This window comes from Sander vitreus, chromosome 11 (genome assembly GCF_031162955.1).
Source record: "Sander vitreus isolate 19-12246 chromosome 11, sanVit1, whole genome shotgun sequence".
NCBI lineage: Eukaryota > Metazoa > Chordata > Actinopteri > Perciformes > Percidae > Sander > Sander vitreus.
In genome coordinates, this window is record NC_135865.1 from 16,557,949 (window position 1) to 16,577,112 (window position 19,164).

At 40.3% G+C, this 19,164-nt stretch overlaps 1 protein-coding gene across 3 annotated transcripts; it reads right to left on the minus strand.

Annotated features, from left to right (window-relative positions):
- Positions 1–65: 65 nt before the first annotated feature.
- casp10 (caspase 10, apoptosis-related cysteine peptidase) lies at positions 66–11,746 on the minus strand. 3 transcript variants are annotated; one of them, XM_078261940.1, is made up of 13 exons: positions 11,607–11,746; positions 9,896–10,184; positions 9,325–9,430; positions 8,939–9,074; positions 7,062–7,135; positions 6,847–6,895; positions 6,284–6,309; positions 5,896–5,926; positions 5,702–5,806; positions 5,548–5,594; positions 5,318–5,432; positions 3,732–4,224; positions 66–3,146 (listed from the first exon to the last, which is right to left on the minus strand). In XM_078261940.1, the coding sequence occupies exons 2-13, from the start codon at positions 10,174–10,176 to the stop codon at positions 2,984–2,986; spliced, it is 1,626 nt and encodes a 541-aa protein (XP_078118066.1). In that variant the 5' UTR covers positions 10,177–10,184; positions 11,607–11,746; the 3' UTR covers positions 66–2,983. The 3 variants fall into 3 exon arrangements, with proteins under 3 accessions (XP_078118066.1, XP_078118064.1, XP_078118067.1); XM_078261938.1 differs by having other exon boundaries at positions 5,548–5,624; positions 11,607–11,745; XM_078261941.1 differs by lacking the exon at positions 5,702–5,806 and having other exon boundaries at positions 5,548–5,624.
- Positions 11,747–19,164: the final 7,418 nt, after the last annotated feature.

The window sequence follows — 19,164 nt, forward strand, 5'->3', positions numbered from 1 at the left end:
GGTCCATTTACATACATATAAAAACAATCAGAATGACTATAAATTATAAAATATTTTGACAAGTATTCAAGTATTGTTTCATTTAATAGAACATTGCTGGGTTTGCCGGGAAATGCTTCAAAGATTTCTGATGTATGACAGCGCAATACATTACAGTCATATTTAATGACAATGGCAACAATAACACAATCACATTTGGGAGAATATACTTTGTGGTTGTACCAGGAAATAAAATGGAAAAAAATAAAGAGGATGTTGGTTGTTGCATTTCCTCCTGGATGGATGTGCATGATTAGCTCAAACAGTTCATTAAAGTTCAACATTAAACATAAAGTGAAAATGCAATGCTGTAAATGTGTGTAAACTGTGTGCATCATACTAGGTATAAAAATAAAAATGTGACAAATCTACTTAATCCACTGAAGGCATCTGAATATGCAGATGAGTGCGCCAAACTCTTCATGCTTTCGGTGAGAGGTTTCAGGACATGGTAAGGTAAAGGAACTCAACATTTTTGCAAGGCCATTTAATGCGGAACCAGCTGACGTGCCTGACAACCTGCACCACGAAATCATTGAGCTGCAAAGCAAGGACGAGCTCAAAGCAAAGTACAACAACCTCCCTCTGCTTGAGTTTTATAAACTGTATGTGCGTGCTGAAGAATTTCCTGGTCTCAGGAGACATGCACTGAGATTTGCGTCCTTGTTTGGCACAACTTACTGCTGTGACCAATTCTTCTCAAAACTGACTCTTGCAAAATCTCGGTTCCGCTCAAGACTGACAGACCAAAACCTGGAAAAATCAACTGCGAGTAGCATTATCATCGCCATTCAACATCGGAGGCCTAGTGAAAGAGAAACAGTTCCAGCCATCTCACTAGAGAGCAGGCGTGAGATGCAGCTAGACTACAGAAGACCAAGGAAAGTTATTATTATTATATATGTTATTACGTTAGTGCTTTATTTTAAACGTCAGCATTAACAAAAAAAAACATTAAATATAACCATAACAATAGTGTGATGACCTTCTGCTCGTTTTCTGTCTGTCTGTCTTGTCTACAGGTGTGTCAGGAGGCCTCAGGGGCTAATGAGCTGCACCTGTGTGCAGGTGTCCAAATAAAAGGGCTGTTTCCTCTTCTCTTGAGATGGCCGTTATTACTTTGCAACACAGCTGTTACGTCTCTATTGCGTCCAGGGGTATAGGACGCAAACAATTTAATAATATACCCGGGAGAAGGAAAAAGGAAAGGCGGAAACGCTTCCAAGTTAACTTAAAGGATTTATTAAACCAACTCATTAAATAAACACAAAACGATCTTCATAAGGAAGACGATTGAAATTGCCATGAACAACGCCACTGGGCACCGGTTCTGGTCAGGCTTCCTCAGGTCCGCACACACTTGCTCTGGTTGTCTGGCTCTCCGTCTCACACAGGCCTCCACTGAAGCCCCATCCCCTGTTACTCGCTCGGCACAGCTATTTAACACCTTCCCTGATGGGCGCTGATCAGCTTCAGCTGTGGGAGTGACGCAACGCGCACACCTTAAGAGAGCACGTAACACAGCACTCAGACACATTGCAAACATACAACATCCATGCATTACTGACGACTGACTTGGTCCCATCTCACACTGTTTGCTTGTTTGTTTAATTTAATTTGGTTAATAAATCCACATTTTATTTAAAATCCAACCTCTCGACTCCCTCTTTTGTTGTGGTCTTACCCCTTGGTAAAAAAGTGTCTGTGTGGCAAAAAAAAAAAGTGGGCCCGCCAAACGAGTTATAAAAACTGATATGGCCCTTCATATCAAAATGGTTCCCCACCCCTGCTTTATAGGGGCTTTTCGACCGCAGGGATTTTTGTAGTTCTTAGAACTAAATGTTCCTAGAACACTTTTTTCGTCGTGTTCCGACAGGAAAAATTTGGGGATTTTTAAGTTCCTCTGGCCTCAGTAGCTACTTGTTTAGCTCCTACTTCAGAGCAGGGTCTTTTCCCTTTTCCTAGGTGTACTTGATTGGTCGAACTTATAAGTCACGCCCACTGCCAACTGGGAAACTTGCAGAGAGAGCAACAATGGGACATTTTTAACAATTTTCACCATCTTATTCATCATTAAATTCACTTCTGACAACGTTTTAGGCGAGAAATTAACTGTTTAGATTTTGAATATAAGCAGTCTTGCGAATTGATGCCGAATTGACAATTTGCTTCAAAGTTTTCGGAGTTCAGAAGCTCCATCAAGTGAGGCAACAGCCAGCAAGCGCCTGCCCCGGCCTCTAGCTCGGTCTCTAGCTCGCTCGGCCAGTCATGCTCAGACACCTCACTGTAATCTGGAGGTCTCTCAGACCGCTCTCGTAAATAAGAGGCTTTTTTATTTAACACGTCCATCATAAGATTAACGGGAACCTGTGGTTAACTGTCTTTTCGGAGTTAAACTCCACAAGCGTGTCCTGTGGCTCACCGGCCGTCTCACACACACACACACACACACACACACACACACACACACACACACACAGCGTAGCAGGCAGAGGCGGGGTCTGTTCCGGGTATAATACAGCCCCGTCTGTGTTGAGCAAAACATTACGTGAATTACTACGAGAATGGACGTGCATTTAATATAGGAAAAGTGCACAAGTATTAGCATCATTTGTTGTTGTTGTTGTATGTGGCGCTAAGGTCTAGTGACGATGCTATAAAGACCGTTGCCGTGCTTGCGTCACTCCCTTACCCCTCCTACCAGTCCCTATGGCCACTTGGCCAGTGGGAATGCAAACGGAAAAAAAGATTTTGGGGGAGAGCAGTTCTTAGAACTGCTTAGAAGTGTACTTTTCCTCTAAAAAGTACAAGTACTATCCGGTCGGAAAGCACCTATGGTATCCAGCAGATTTAAAACTGTAAAGAGGGAAGTAAGACAAAAACACTTGTGTCTCAGGGATCATCTGATGAGGGAGTCGATCAAACAGGTGGCAGATTATTGTCGTCAGTGTGACAGGCTTGGTGGAGAGGCTTGGGGGATCGGAAAGACCACTTTCTTCCTGAGTGAGAAGGCTGGTTGAGGCATCTGCTTTTTTACACCGGTGGAATCAGTCTTCTGGCTAACATCTGCATTCACTTTTGTCAGGATAGACACAAGGTCAGAACCCCTGGGAGCAACAAAAGATGATGTCAGATAGTGGACTAAAAAACTACGAAAGCCACTTATAATTTGTCATTCTCCAATTTCAAACTATCACATATCAAAGAAGTAACTAAAATTAGAGGTGGAAGACATATTCAAATCATTTAGCAACAACACCCAATACAAATACTCCATTACAAATAATAGTGTTGCATTCAAATTTTATTTAAGTATAGTATGCAAGTATTTGCAACAAAATTTACTTGAAGTAAAAAAAGTAAATGTACTCATTATGCTGAAAGGCCTCTGTCAGTGTACATTATTGTATCAATGATGTATTAATATGCCTATTAATAAGTCTTGCTTTAATTTTGTAGTTGGTCAAGGTGGAGCTACTTTGAACAATTTAACATACTGTTGGGTAGTCAAATCCATAAAAATGCATCACATTTTATAGACTGATCGTATGTTTTGTTTGTGAAATCTGTCAAAAGTTAAGAACTCAGGACCTAAAGATTGTACCTATAGTTCTTGAGTAAATGTACTTGCCACCACTTAAAAAAAAAAAAAATCACATCATCCAAACAACATCTGATTTTGTTTCACTAACCTTGGCACCATCTGGACAAGGTTTTGGCACAATGACTGAATAAACCACGTGCCATGTTTTCTCTCTCTGAAAGAGACGAAAGAAGGTACGGTGGCCATTCCCAGCAGGAAATCGGCATCAGATGGGATGGACTCGTTAGCTTGAATAGCGTCGCTGAAAACAGGATGACCATCAGACTCAATGTAGACAGCCCTCTGCTCATTGTTGCCCTGGCAGGCCTGGATGAAAAACAGCTTGGGTTTTTCTGCCAAAGAGGGGCATTTGAATCCATTGACAGGTTCCATCAGCTCCTTTATCTTTACAGTGTGGCCTTCCACACTGTACACAGCTCCCTCAATGCCGTGGCTGAGAATGCAGCATACCAGACAGTCCATCTGACTGTGGATTGGTCTGCTGCCGAGCTCCCGCAACACAGACAGCATCTTCTCCCTCTTACAGTCCCTCTGTATCTCAACCTCAAAGCCAAGCCACGTAAACACTTTGTGCAGACACTCTGGAAGACACAGAGAATAATGTAAATAAACTTAGCACAAAAAGTAAGGAAATTTGTGTTTGGTAGATTATTTCTCTGTGGTAACAATGCTTTTTGGCAATAAATCTTATACTGTTGGAAAGCCTGTTTAGTTCCCTTTCAAATAGTGCCCCATTTGTAAGGAACATGCATTAGTGGGATGAGCAGCAGCGCTGAGTATGTGGGTTGCGCCCATGAAATATTTGCCAAATCTTTTCTACCATTGCCAAACAGCTTATTCTGCCATTGACTCGTTTGGTGTTTGGTGGATTGGATGATAAGAAACAAGATATATTGGCAATTGAACAATTTATTCATTTCACAAACAGGAGCATGTGGCAGAACCATACACAGCCACAACAGTCTGGCACCTCTTCCTCATGCTGGTCACCTGCCTGGTCACACACTGCTGTGGGATGGCATCCCATTCTTCAACCAGCAGTCCTGACCTCAACCCCATTGAACACTTGTGGGATCAGCTTGGGCGTGCTGTTCGTGCCAGAGTGACCAACACAACCATGTTGGCTGACTTGCGACAAATGCTGGTTGAAGAACGGGATGCCATCCCACAGAAGTGTGTGACCAGGCTGGTGACCAGCATAAGGAGGAGGTGCCAGGCTGTTGTGGCTGTGTATGGTTCTTCCACACGCTACTGAGGCCCCTGTTTGTGAAATTAATAAATTGTTAAATTGCCAATATGTCTTGTTTCTTCAAACTTCAATCATCCAATCCACCAAACGAGTCAATGGCAGAATAAACTGTTTGGCATTGGCAGAGAAGATTTGGCAAATCTTTCATGGGCGCAACCCACATACTCAGCGCTGCTGCTCATCCCACAAATGCATGTTCCTTACAAATGGGGCACTATTTGAAAGGGAACTAAACAGGCTTTCCAATGGTATAAGATTAATTACCAACAAGCATTGTTACCACAGAGAAATAACACCAAACACAAATTTCCTTACTTTTTGTGCTAAGTTTACAAACCTGCAGCAACATGCATGAATACAAACAGCAGGGATGGAAAAAATGCACCACTTTTCAGATTTCGAAAATGAATTATACACAAGCTTACCTTCATCACGCATGGTCCCCTCCCGCTTCTTGAGAGCTTGTATGGTGAAGTTGTAGTTGTTTACTATCAAGCAAATACCTCTCTTTGCTGAAGTCATGGGATATGTTCCCAAACCCTACAGAGACAAATCAGTAACCCAAGACAAGATTCAGTGTAACCCTTGTGTAAAAACTTGTAATACAATAATGTACTTTTTTTTGCAACGAGTTACATCTTCATACATCACACACCTCGACGTTTGTGTGCTCTTCAGAGGAGGCCTTGTTGTTTTCTTGAGCTGGTAACATTTCCAAAACATCAGTCCTCGCTATGGAAAATATATATTTGAATATTTAAAAGGTGTTATGTGTTGTTTCACCACAGCTTAACACATAAACTACTTACATTGACCTTCCAATGAGGCACAGCTGCTTGTTTCAGTGTTCAAACCACTCAGTCCATGTGACAGGGCCTCACATTCATCACCACCATTAAATCCATTTGGCAAATCTAGGTAATTGATACAAGTGGATTCAGAATAAATCCATCTACTGCACTGCAATGAAAAGTTGTGACAACCAACCCAAGGCAAGACTCACCCATAGAGGTGTTGGAAGTATTCATGGTAGACTGTGTGGAACACAGAGAAAAATATCATTAAAGACACAAAATCATTACTGTGGAGAGACGTATACAATGTGCTACAGTGTGTTTTGTCACATATACATAAGTTTATTTTGTATACAGCTGTTTATTTTGTTATTATTTCATTGTATTGAATAATGATGGTTGTTATAATAGCTTGTCTTCGTGTTTCCTTGAATAACGAATGACGAATGGAGGTGTTCGGGGGGAGATGTGTCCATGTTGTAAATGGTGTGTTTTTTATGCTGTATATAAAAAATTAAAATGGTTTATCATAGAAAAAAAGACACAAAGCAATGTCACAATTTATTCGTCATGTAATATGTAATGACATATTCTCACCTCGGTCAATGAATTTAATTCTTCTCCTATGAAGGGAACAGGTAATTAGGATTATAATTCTCAACAAAATGGTTTAAAACAGAAGTTCAGTGTGTGTGCAGTGAGTGTATTTACCCGAGTCAATGTAGCATTTATATCATTATAATTAGACATGTCTAAGGAGGAGGAAAAATTACGATATCTGAAGTAAGTATGGATGCCCATTTCTGCTTTTGAAAGTAGAAAATCCATCACGTACCTTTTTCGTTTGTTTGTTTTAATAGCTTAGTATAACATACTAAGACTAAGACACTATATCATATTAATGATGAAACATAAAAAAACTTTATAATGAAACGCAAAGTTAGGTGGTGGACTTACAAATGAGCTTTCAGAATTAAGATATTGATTATTTGAACTATTTAAGATAAAGATATATCCTACAATGTTATTTTAAAACATCTGTGTTTGAAATATCCTCTAAGAAATCTCAGGTGGCTACATTTTTCCAAAATGCATTCACACCAGTTATGAAGATACAAGCAGTGTTCTCCACATGTAAACACAGAGACGGACATGCTTACCTGGGATTTCCAATGAGGCAGTCCTCTCAGGATCTAAAGATCGAGGGGCCTGTTAAGGAACACAGAAAAAAGACGTTGCAACAAATGGCTACTGCAGGAAGAATAAAGTGTCAGTTACGTCAGGCGTGTGACACTGCAGAGATGTGGCAATAATATCATGGTAGAAATCTGTCACTGAAACTAAGAGGGACTTAAAACAATATGAAAGAATGTACCTGGTTTGGTTTGAAAGGGCACGACATAGACCTTGGTCGACCTGTTTCTTGAGCTCCAGGGCTGGTGTGAGTTACTGTAGTTGATGACACAAGTAAACCAATAGGAATGTAAAGGTAGTTAAACAGCACATTTTCAAATTAGATCAGGGTTTCCCGCAGCACTTTGCAGCTAAGGCGGCCGCCTAAGCAACACACGTCTGCCGCCTTAACTACGTCGTCAAAAAATGTATATGAGCGATATCCGCTGTGCAGGTGGAGGCGGTGGAGACAGGCTCGGACATAAACGCCACGGGCTGCTGTGGACTTGTCAGTCTCGCAAGCGGTTTCAGGAAAGTGGCTGCATGTGTCCGACAATGCACAGAACATTAACCGGTACAAGCCTACAGCTGTCCGCGGACATGGAGTGCGGAAAATGTGTCAGAACCTCCCGGACAGGTGAACTGAGACTCTGTTTCCTGCTTGTCAGTCAATGGTTAATGATCGGTTAACATTTCATTTCACTGTCCTATCTTTTGGAAGGATGGCTGCCAAAAATCGCCACTTACTAGCTAATTAATTAGCCTGAGGTAAACGATAGCTATCAGTAAACCGAAGTGACGTGGTGGCTGGTGTCTGGTGTGTGCGCCAGTGTTTGTGTGTGTGCGTGTGTCGACCCACTCCCCGCGAAGCTCCGACATGCAGACAGCAGAGGAGCAGAAGAAAGTAGCTGCACCTTTGCCAAAGTGAACACTGAAAAACAGAACCCCCCCGTCAGACCCCCCCCAGTCTGACGGCAAACCCCGTCCTACCACCTTAACTAACACATTTACTGCGGGAAACCCTGTAGATCAGTGGTTCCCAACCTTTTTTCCTTGGCGCCCCCCCTACTTATGTCTAAGAAAAGCTGAGCCCCCCCCCCCTCGGAAACCAAAGTTGAGGTAACTCTCGAGATAGAGCCTTACTTTCTTTTTTGATACAGAGGAATTATCAGCACTTTTACATTTCTCCGCCATGTTTCATTCATAAAATAGTGATGCTGTGGCGGCAGGAAAAACGAGGATGATAGCAGCTAGCAGCTGACCTGATGACAGCAAGGGTCCCAGGTTAAGAGGTCCCGGAGGTTTGGCCTACTAAGTAGCCTGCCTACAATTTTAAGCGAGAACAAAAATACATCGTTTTTATACAGACTTTTGTATACATTATATATGTATATGTATGTATTATCATAATTTGTTTAACATGTGAAAATGTTTTTTACCTCAACCTCAAACCAGATAAAGACTTGCGCACCCCCTGTGATCTTTGCCGCCCCCCTGAGGGGTCCCCGGATCCCAGGTTGGGAACCACTGCTGTAGATGGTAGTGAAATATGAATTATATGCACCAAGAGAGAGGTACTGTTACAGCATCATCCTGCTCATCTCTTTCTCCTTCAGTCCCTGCTTCCTCTGCCTCCTTGGTCTCTATGTGCATGTGTGTGTGTGTGTGTGTGTGTGTGTGTGTGTGTGTGTGCGTGTGTGTGTGTGTGTGTGTGTGCGCATGAACATGTACATGTTGAGGGACATAAATCTGTTAACACATTATGCGGACTGATCTCCTTTTTGAAGACAAAATGCAAGCCCCCGCAACGTAAATGATTCCATTTTAGGGTTAAAACCTAAGACTTGGTTAAAGGTTAATGTTAGTTCAAAAGAAAGGCAGTCTACATCCTGAGGGTGTAGCTTATCGTGCACAGGCACAGGTTAAATAATATGAACTCCTCTAAATATAAAACATCCTTATAGAAATCTTAAAACAAGATTTTAAAAAGGATGCTAGAAGTTAGGCTTTAGGGGTGGGGGAATGAAACAATGGTCACAGACTCTCCCCTTTCAGTATGTTATTCACATAGTCACTTACACTGCAGTGCTTTAAAGTGGTTGATCTTCTCATTCAACATGGGACAGACTGACTGAATTATGGTCTCCAGTAAATCTAGATTAGTGTCACGGATAAGGTCCATGTGCTCCATCTCCAGAAAGACCTCCAGTGTAGACTGAAAAGTTAGGCGGATTTACAGTTACAGTAATATGAGGCATACGTTATAGCAGAAGCAGAATTCAAAAGTAGGTGTACATCCAATTTACAAAATTAAATGTAAATAAAATAATTAACATATTTATTCTAACATTTTTTTTAGAAAGATCAACCTGTTTTCACAGTGTAGTATTATTTATAAAATATAATTTGTAAGTTTCAACTTATGCCATCTAACTCGTGGGTTTCAAACATTGAAAATGACTCACAATGTTGTCCTCCAGTTTTCTACGCGGAAGCTTGTTGTTTAACAAGAACTTCACATGTTTCAAGTCACCAACAGTAATCCCCTCAGACAGGTCGTAAAGCAGCTTCCTAGAATTACAGAAAAAAAACTATTACAAGTAAATAAGTAAGTTCAATGTGGTCAAAGGAGGCCTGGTGCTTGACTGGACATAGGTTACCATAGTATGTCACTGTTCTGAGGGTCGGTGAATACATTTAGCATTGATGTTGCATATCTGATTGGGATGTTTCTCTTTAGAGCTAAATACTCTTAAACATGTAAATACAACGTAAAATGTCAAGTTTGTGAATGTATAGAAAAAGATTTTGGAATGTCCAAATAAAATGAGTGTTTAGCTTATTGCATAAACAGTGAGGTTACTCCCAGACCAAACTCTTACTGAACCTTATTTGAATAGAGTCAATACATACTTGATCCATTTAATAAATTGTTGTATGTCAGATTTATCCATCCATATTTAGCGATGTATTTTTAAAAGCTTAATATCGATGCCTACTTTTACTTTTTACAAAAAGTAAAAGTAGGCAGTCCACCTGTAAGGAGAGATGAGGCTCCTGGTTGCAGCTGATAGCTCGGGGAGCTCCAGTTCCCGGATCAGGCGGGTGCGTTGGATGATGAGGAGAAGCTCAGTCAGCAGGTGTGGTCGCTCAGCAGAGAGGTGGTCTTGATACGCCAGACGTAAGAAGAGGTCACTGGCCGATTCCACTATGGTTGGGTTTCGGCCCAGGAGGTCAGTGCAAAGGAATGCTAAAGATTTTACCTCGTCCTCACACAGGGCATTCCCTACATTTAAGAGGCACCTCTGGAAATCCATTTTGAGTGCTAAAAAATTATATATAAGATAGATTAATTCAGATGTCTCGTTTCTCTGCTGTGAGGTATTTACCTAGGCCTGACCATTAACAGTTTGTGATAGCCTACATCATGGTAAACGTTTTAGAGCCTATAGTAAAAACAAATGTCATGAATTTCTCGAACAGTAGCATAATTACAGAAGTCTGACACACCACATGACATGGTAACGTGAGGGATCGATACGTGGTGGTTGTATCACTCTAAATAAGAAGGAACAGCTGGATGGAGACGGATAACTTTGTTAAGCAACACTTTACTGTTATTCATCCTTCATCAGCTCCACCACAACAATACCGCCTCATTTTTACTTAATCACATGTAGCCAGTGGTGTAGTCTACGTGATATGCAGGTATACGCAGTATACCCACTAAGGCTGGCCACAGACTGGATGCATCGCGTGAGCGTGTCAGCTGCGTGGCGTGTCCGTTTTTATTTCGGCTCCCATGTTAACAGGTTAGAGCTTGCAAACTGCCTGCGTGACATGCACGTCTCAGGCGCAGCTCGAGCCGTGCCGAAAACGCGTGCCTGCTAGAAATAGATCTGACGCCTATTTTTCACGCAACACCCAAGCATGTTGGAAGTGTTTCCAGGCAAAATAGAGTAGGAAAATATGTTTATGTCATTTTGACACAAATACATATTAATAAATGACATTTTGCTGTTTGAAAGTCTCTAGATTTTGACATAAATGCAGATATAAATGTAAAATAAAACTATTTTTCCGTCAATACTGCCGCCGTTGTCTTTGCTGTAATCAAATCAGTCTATATTTATGTGTGTCTGCTCTGCGCTGTGACAGGAGTGGTACTTGAAAGTAGCGGCACTTACACAGAAACAGACAGCCAGGTCGCAGTGAATACTGGAGAGAAATTAAAACTAAAGTATCGATCTCATTACACTGGTATTGATCAATATCAATACCAACATTGGTATCGATATTTGGATCGATCCGCCCATCACTAGCTCACGCAACGCAGCCAGTGTGTAGCCGGCCTAAGAAAGCTCCAGGATTTCCATATACCCACTTAAAAATTCCCAATGACACGCTACAACTACTTTCCATTATCATTTTGATATATTTGGAATTGTCATCTGTGTTTTTCTGCTCGATGGTGTTTTTTGCCTTCAACGGCGCCATCCAGGCAGCTAACCCTAACCTTAACCCTAAACATAACCATTGCCGCGTTGCCTGGAAGGAGACGTTGGGGGCAAAAAACACCAAAGACCTGTTTTTCTTCTTCACATAGGTTAAATAAAGGTATTTCCAACGTAAATTGGTGCATAAAGTTTATCCGAATACAGGAAATGAAGCCACTATGACAATTTCCAGCTTGATTTCACCATTAAACCTTCGTGTTGCGCACCAAAAACGTGTTGCGCAGTATTACCTGTCTGGAGACGAGTTTTCAGCAGGTATAAGACATCGTCGTTTGGACCCAGTTTAGTTCAAAATAAGTCCACACAGTAGAAAGTCTAAATCGAAAGTAAAGTCTGTGCGCGCGGCCAGTAACGGAGCTCCCATTGGCTCATGTTACCAGGCTCGCGTGACGTATTTGCCCCTTAGGATGGTAAGGGAAGACTCATGAATATTCATTAGGGAACTCATCCCTGATTGGCTAACCCTGACATTCTATAACCATAACCAATCCCACTCCTCTTGCCTAAACATAACCAATCCCACCAGAGCAGGCAACGAGTACTAACCATTCAGAAGGAGAGTAGGGCGGGTTCTTCCCCTACCATCCTGCAAACATTTTTTTCGCATACCGGTATATATAAATGCTTATTTGGATATAAGTGGCAAAAGTGCTTCCTGACCGTTCTTGACAGGGCTTTAAGAAGGACACTATCAGGTCATAAAAGCAGCCAAATGTAGGCCCTGTCACAGTTTTGCCGTTAATTTATTGATTAGGCGATTTAGGTCATTTTAATTACTTTAAATTGGCCTACTGCTGGGTAACGACCTTAAAATAATAGGCCTACATCATGATTTATTATTATTAAATTTATATGTTGTATTAATAATGTGAATCTGCCAAAATAACTAGTAACTAAAGCTGTCAAATAGGCCTACAGTAACTGTAGTGGAGTAAAAAGTAGCAACATTTAGTCTACCTCACCATGTAGGACAAGTATAAAGTTGCATAAAAAGTTATTAAAAATAGCCTATATACGTACAACTTACAGCCATGATACATTAATTTATTCTATTTAAAATGAACAAACACATCATCCTACATCATCACATAAAAACATTACTTTTGATTGGGACATATCACATAGCCTATAGGAACATATGATAGCAAATAAAACACAAAATACAATTCAAATGTTTGATCACCATTTTGAATCAGTGTGAAAGGTGAAGTAAACTGCAGGTAACCATAGCAACAATACAGTTATTTATGCAGTGTTACCAGTTAACTCTCATGGGTGAAGGATTAAACAAACTACTAACTTTTTTAAATTAGATAACAATTTCCCTTTCTGTGGACTGAGATATAAATAATGATAATACACCTCAAGGTGTCTTAATATCAATAATAATAGCATCAGCACCATATGCGTTATGTTTATTTATCAGGACATCTTATTGTGCATTACCACTTATAAAATATGTCTACAAAACTCATGCGAGCCACCAATACCCTCAGGCCTAATTGTTAGTATATTATAGTTAAATAAATTTACTTTAAATATTTTATATATTATTTGTGGTAGTGTGTGTGTGATTTAGGTTTGGTCTTCAGGGTCTTGATGTGTCCTCTGGGCATCACTCTGACACTGAGCCACGCACGGGAGTTTGCTCCTGAACTGTTGAATCTGAAGGACTCTATAAAGGACACACACACACACACACACACACACACACACACACACACACACACACACACACACACACACACACAGGTTAAGGCTTTAGTATGTTGAGTGAGTGGGGCAAAAGCAAAGACTAGGGGGTATATTCATGTCTACCCTCAGAGGTGTAGGCTACTTAAGTAAAAGTAGTAATACCACAATGCAAAATACTCTTTTTCAAGTGAAGTACCACAAGTAAAAGTAGTCATTAGGCAGAGTAGCCCATGCCAGCAGTAATGTAAAGTATTGGATTCTAATTATTGATGTATTAATACTATATGTACACTTATATGTTATATGTCACTTTACTGTTGCAGCTGGTAAAGGTATTTCATCTACTTTATAATGATAATAATTATAACTATACAAGGCTATACCTTCTGGGTAGCTTGTGAATTGTCCCACAAGGGATCAATAAAGTTTAATCTTAATCTATAACACATAATGTGTTGATTATATTTTGTATTAATTATCTGACTATGTAAACTAGTTAGCCTACTTAAATGTATCAGTTAAATGTAGTGGAGTAGTCAAGTTATTATGCAGAATGACACATTTCAAAATAGCCACATATTATTGGATTATGATTATTGATGGGTTATTGTGTATATGGTATGTATATCACCAATTTGCAGCTGATAAAAAAAGTTGGGTCCAATTTTAACTACTGCTGGGTGGCATATTCTATAATAATAGATCAAAATTTATTAGTTGATTAATAATTTGTATTCATAATCTGAATCTGCAAAGTAACACGTTGCCTATTTTAAGATGTCAAATGAAGTGGAGTAGAAGTAGGCTGTAAAGTAGCATAAAATGGGCTAAATAAAAATAAATAACCTAATAAAGACATTTTAGAAAAATAGACAGCAGTGATATGAGACGTGATATATGAGCTATAACTAGTCCCACATTAAGATGAATACCATGGACATACTGTCAGTGATGAGAGAGTGTAAAGCGGTGATTTGTCTCCGCCCCATGCCGTGGCTCCTGGACAGAACGCAGTCTAGATAGAGGTCCCAGAAGACCCGGGCCAGGTCCCAGAACAGCGCCTTGTGTTTGCTGTTGTCTGACGACCTGAGGAACACCATCAGGTCCCAGAAAGCGGGCACCGTGTCAGCGATCCTCGGGGAGTGCATCTCCAGCAGCAGAGCCGAGGAGGAGTCCCAGCACTGCGTGTTCGACCGGTGGGCCGTCAGGGGGTCGACGTGAGCCGGCTTCTGGCCCTGCAGCGGCACGGCACACATGCAGCTCAGCACAAACACTGTGGCCACAGGTATGTTCAGGAGCACTGGGACCATCTGCAGAGGACGCAACACAGGCCAGCTGTTTCTACTGATTATCAGTAAAGTTTACTAACAATAGGCCTACCGATTAATAATTAAGCTAATAATTCGCCCTATGCAATCCACAGTGTTACAATAAGCATCTGTTCTGAGGCAAAATATGCAGATTAGTCTTGTAATTAACCAGATAACGGAATAGGATCAAATATAAATACAAAATAATATAAAGTAGCCTAAATAAAGAGCAGCAATACAATAAAATGTACTTACCACCAAAGCTGGGCCGACTAACAAGACTAGTGTTGATTGGAGTATGGTAAATATCTGTTGGGTATCAATTGACGTCAGTGCCTCCCTCCTTTGCGAGCAGTGTTAGCCTACTACTTGTATTTTTAAATATGTAGCCTAAAGCCTTATTTGTAGCCTAAGTTTTAACTTAACATGTTTGATAAGCTTCTGGGATTTTTTGACTTTCAGTAATTCACTTGCATTTCTGCATTCTGGAAAACGTTCAAAAGGAACTGCTGAATTGCCCCTTAAAAGGGTACAAATTATTATTAAATAATGATTGTTTAGTGAACATGTTAGGTAAAAAGAAGGGACATGTCAGGGGTTTATTTAGCACACACTGATCAACCTGGTCAACAGGAGTAAATCCACTGGCTCCTCCAACTCATAAATGATCAATACGTAAAGTCTTAAGAATATTTTCACCACTTTACCTTTCTGTCAGACAACAATTTTTGTCACCACATCACCATTCAGAGCTTTTATGTTTTATTGTGCTTAATGCATACCAAGGACAGAAAACATAAGCAATCTGACCTCAGAAACTTGGGTGGTTCTGCTTTCTGTAAAAACAAGCTCAGTCATAACAGTGTTCCAGAGAGTGGTGCACGCCTTACGTTTCTATGCTTTTACTGAAATGCCACATGCATACCTGATCTCAAATGTAATTACTTTCTCAGTGAGAGGCCAACACTAAATGTACTGGGAGGTTTCTTACTCACTCATTCATTCTTCTGATGATGATGCAAAGAAGCAGACTTTATGACTATTTCCGCTGCAAGGCCTAAATTATAACTTTTAAATGAATACCATTTTCATATTCCTATTGAAACACAAAATGTGATGTTAGGATGCTTCTGGATAAGAGGCTAGAAGGTACAAATTATTATTATTACGTGATAAATTATTGTTTAGTGATGTGCTATGAAGGAATAACATTTCTAAGATGGTAGATTTTTTCTCCATACACTGATCATCCTGTAGTGATTCCCAACCAAGGGCACTTTTACCCCAGGGGGTACTTGGGGTACACCTTGGGAGCGGTAGTTAACATATACCTTAAAGTTTTACTGTGCACAAGCTTGTACCTTAAACTTTTAATCAAATACCAGATATTTTCAAAGGGAGTTCTTAATCTTTTGTACTGATGATAACCGGGAGAGTTTGATCCAAGCAGTAAAACATTGTCTATGGGAAATATGAACTAGGGGCATATGAAATAGGTCTTCCCACTTTTTAAGGATTTAGCAAAATTAGAATCAATATGTGATGACAGTTGTGAGGTTGTTTGTTTAAGGCAAGCCACTGTCAATCAAATGTGACCAAACCACACCCACAGTTCTGATAAAGTTTTGAGTGTAAGATAATATCTAGGGATGTTTTTTTTCTGAACTTTAACTTTGATTTTTGCTCACATAGTCATACAATGTAATATTATGGACACATTTAGGATTTGAAACCAAGTTGTCAAAGTCATCAGAATACAGACATAAGCATGTGTCAGTGGCTCCAACATGAACAAAAGAAATGGACGAGAGTTTGACATAACATTCCTGGTCAAGAATGAGAAAGAAAGATTGCATACGGTGAAAAAGACATCCACTCGTTGTGTAGCAAATTTCAAGGTCTTTCAAGACAAACAGCGTGTATTAGCAGTCAACTTGTAACTGTAATCATCCAGTCAGAAGTTATCTATCACTCCATAGGAGAGAGGGCTGTGATACACATTTCTGTGATGACCAGCCCCCATTTTGGAGCTATACCAGTCCGAAATACAACCAGTCTAAAAACTCCTGTGACAGCTTTAACAACTTTACCGAACAACAGCAGAATGGCTCCACAGTAAATCCAGATATAAACCCGAACTTCTCGCTGGTTTTCTCATCGTTGTCAGCCAGTTACACAGGTGTGTACACACATGTACATTATTTTCTGGTGGTGTGCCCCAAATTTAGCCCTCCTGCCGTAGAGCTCTTCCCAGAGGGAGATGAGGTCACTCTCAGGTGCAACCACAGTGGGGGTTGAGGTGTGTCATTTGGTTCATGAAAACTGACCTAAAGGATATGATTGTTAAAGTCGGACAGTTTATAAACAAAACTCACCTATCAATAGGATTGTAAGTCACAAAATTGACATATCTTTCTCTTACGGTAATGTGCTCTTGTCTACCGTGTCAGTGGAAGATGGGGTGGGGGGTATTGGTGTGCAGTTGTTGAGCAGAATAATCAGTGTAAATTATCAGCAAAAAACCCTTTTAATGTACAGAGAACCATTTTGGATTTACTTGATCTCATATGTAGGGAGGTCCTTACTGCTGGTTATTCCACGTGTTGTGTGGTCGCCGTGATCCAGAGGACCGGGAGAATAGAATGGCTTTGAGATGTCTGAGAGAGAGAGTTAAACTCTGTTAGTGAAACAGCTCACAAAAAAACACAGACTAACAACTGCTTGGACTCATTTAATCTGTTGTAATTTCAAATGGCATGCTTTGCTCTTCTGTTCTGATTTATAAAATAGCAAACTATATTTCTCTGAAGTGAAACTGCTCAGGAGTGATAAATAACCTCATTGGTGGTGTACAATGTCTTCTGGGGAAATTAATTATTTTGATTTTAAGCTTTAAAAACATTTAACTGGTTCAAAATCAAATTTGATTACATTTTACCTTTATTTACCCTTTAACTAATATCTTATTTTATGCATTTACTGTTGTTTTGATTAAATTCTTGTGATTATGTGATATTGTTTTATTTTTACAGTCTGTGAAACAAGAGTTGTATTTCATGCATGAATTATCTAATGTTTATGGTTCTTATCATCACCCAGGAAAAACCTTGTTCTACATGAGTCAGTGATAAACTGTCTTGATGTTAAATGCCAAACATAAATGATAAAAACCTGTGTGCTCTTCCTGACTCAACATACTATACAGCTAAAGCAGACTAATGTGTACGGGTACCTGTTTATCTTGAATTATTAAATGTATTAAATGGTTGTTTTAGTTGTGATTTAGTGCAAATGAGAACTTTTGCTTTTTAAATATTTTTGTACAAAAGCAGACATGCATAAGGTATTTATTTTCCAATATTTGTGTTAGTTAAATAAAAGTTAGCTATAATCAACGTTACATGTTGCCATAATTTCCTTGAGTTTTATAGAGCAACAGATGACTGTAACTTCAGTAAGTTTTAGCTAATTATTTAGCTTTAGCAATAATTTCCCTTAGCTTTAGTCGTAGTAGTCTTAGAAGCATTAACATTCTGTAGAAAATTGTACTCACTTAACTGAGTAGTTTGACATTTTGAGAAATGTTACAGAAAAAAAGTTACACGTGAAGATCAATATCACTCATATCACTGTTTCCACACATGGAGCTAATGTTACAACCTTTAGCTTAGCGTTAAAATTGGAACAGGGCAAAACTGCTAGCCTTAGCCTGGTCCTACCAGACTCTCGTACATTTCATTTGTACAGAGTCTGGCCTCTCTCCATTGACAAATGTTAACTTCCTTGAAGGCGGGTACTCTGTTGAAGTTTAAAACTATTGGATCTGCCCAGAGCCACTCTGGATCTGCCATAACCAATCGCTAACGTTTGGTCGTGACGTCGGCTTTGCATCGCTAGCGTTCGCCTTAGCCACTCCTTCACCATTAACGGAGCGAGCTGGAAAATCTAACTTTTCCCGAACCCCGTGAATAGGAGGGCCACAACATCATGGCCACCAGCAAAACTCAGCAAAGATTGTTCTTGCTCGGACTTTAACTTCTGGATATTCGGCAGCGTTGCCACAACGGACCGAATGGCTTCGCTCGCATCTTTCTCCGCCACCATTACGGAACTACAACTCAAACAAGCGCACAACCTCAACGTCATCGTTCTCCACTCCCTCTGTTCGCTGATTGGACCGGTTAAAATTTGACCTGTGAAAACCCAAGAATATACCTCAAAACCAGACGGTGTAGTGAAGGAAAATGAAAATTGAGCGGACGTACGTAGGAGGTATGCTAGCCTGGCTCTGTCCAAACAAAATACAGCTAAATAGCGAACATGTCATTTCTAACTAAAATGTATGAGTCTCTGTCTGTCTGTCTGTCCTTTGATTTTCTCGACAGCTGTTCATCCAATCGACTTAATAGTTGGGTGTATTGCTGAGGACCAAAGGAAGTGCAGTGTCCAGTGTGAGCTCTTGAGATATATGGGACATATTTATTGGTAGTAGTGTTATGTACCAACTGTGCAGTGTATTCAGAGGGTACCCATATTAATTGTTACACCGCAGAACGGCAAACTGGGTACAGCTCGCCCTCCGTCGTTCGCTACAAGAACAGATGAAAAAAAGAGAGACCGGAGATGTAGCAAACTCAAACATTTCAAGCATCAGCGATGAGCGGTTCTTGAGAAAACTGCACGCAGCAATACCGGAGGCCAAGCAATCGGCCTGTTCCAAACAGGCACGTTTTCAACGGGCACTGCACTAGTTTTGTTTTAGTCTCGCTTGCCAGCCTTATCT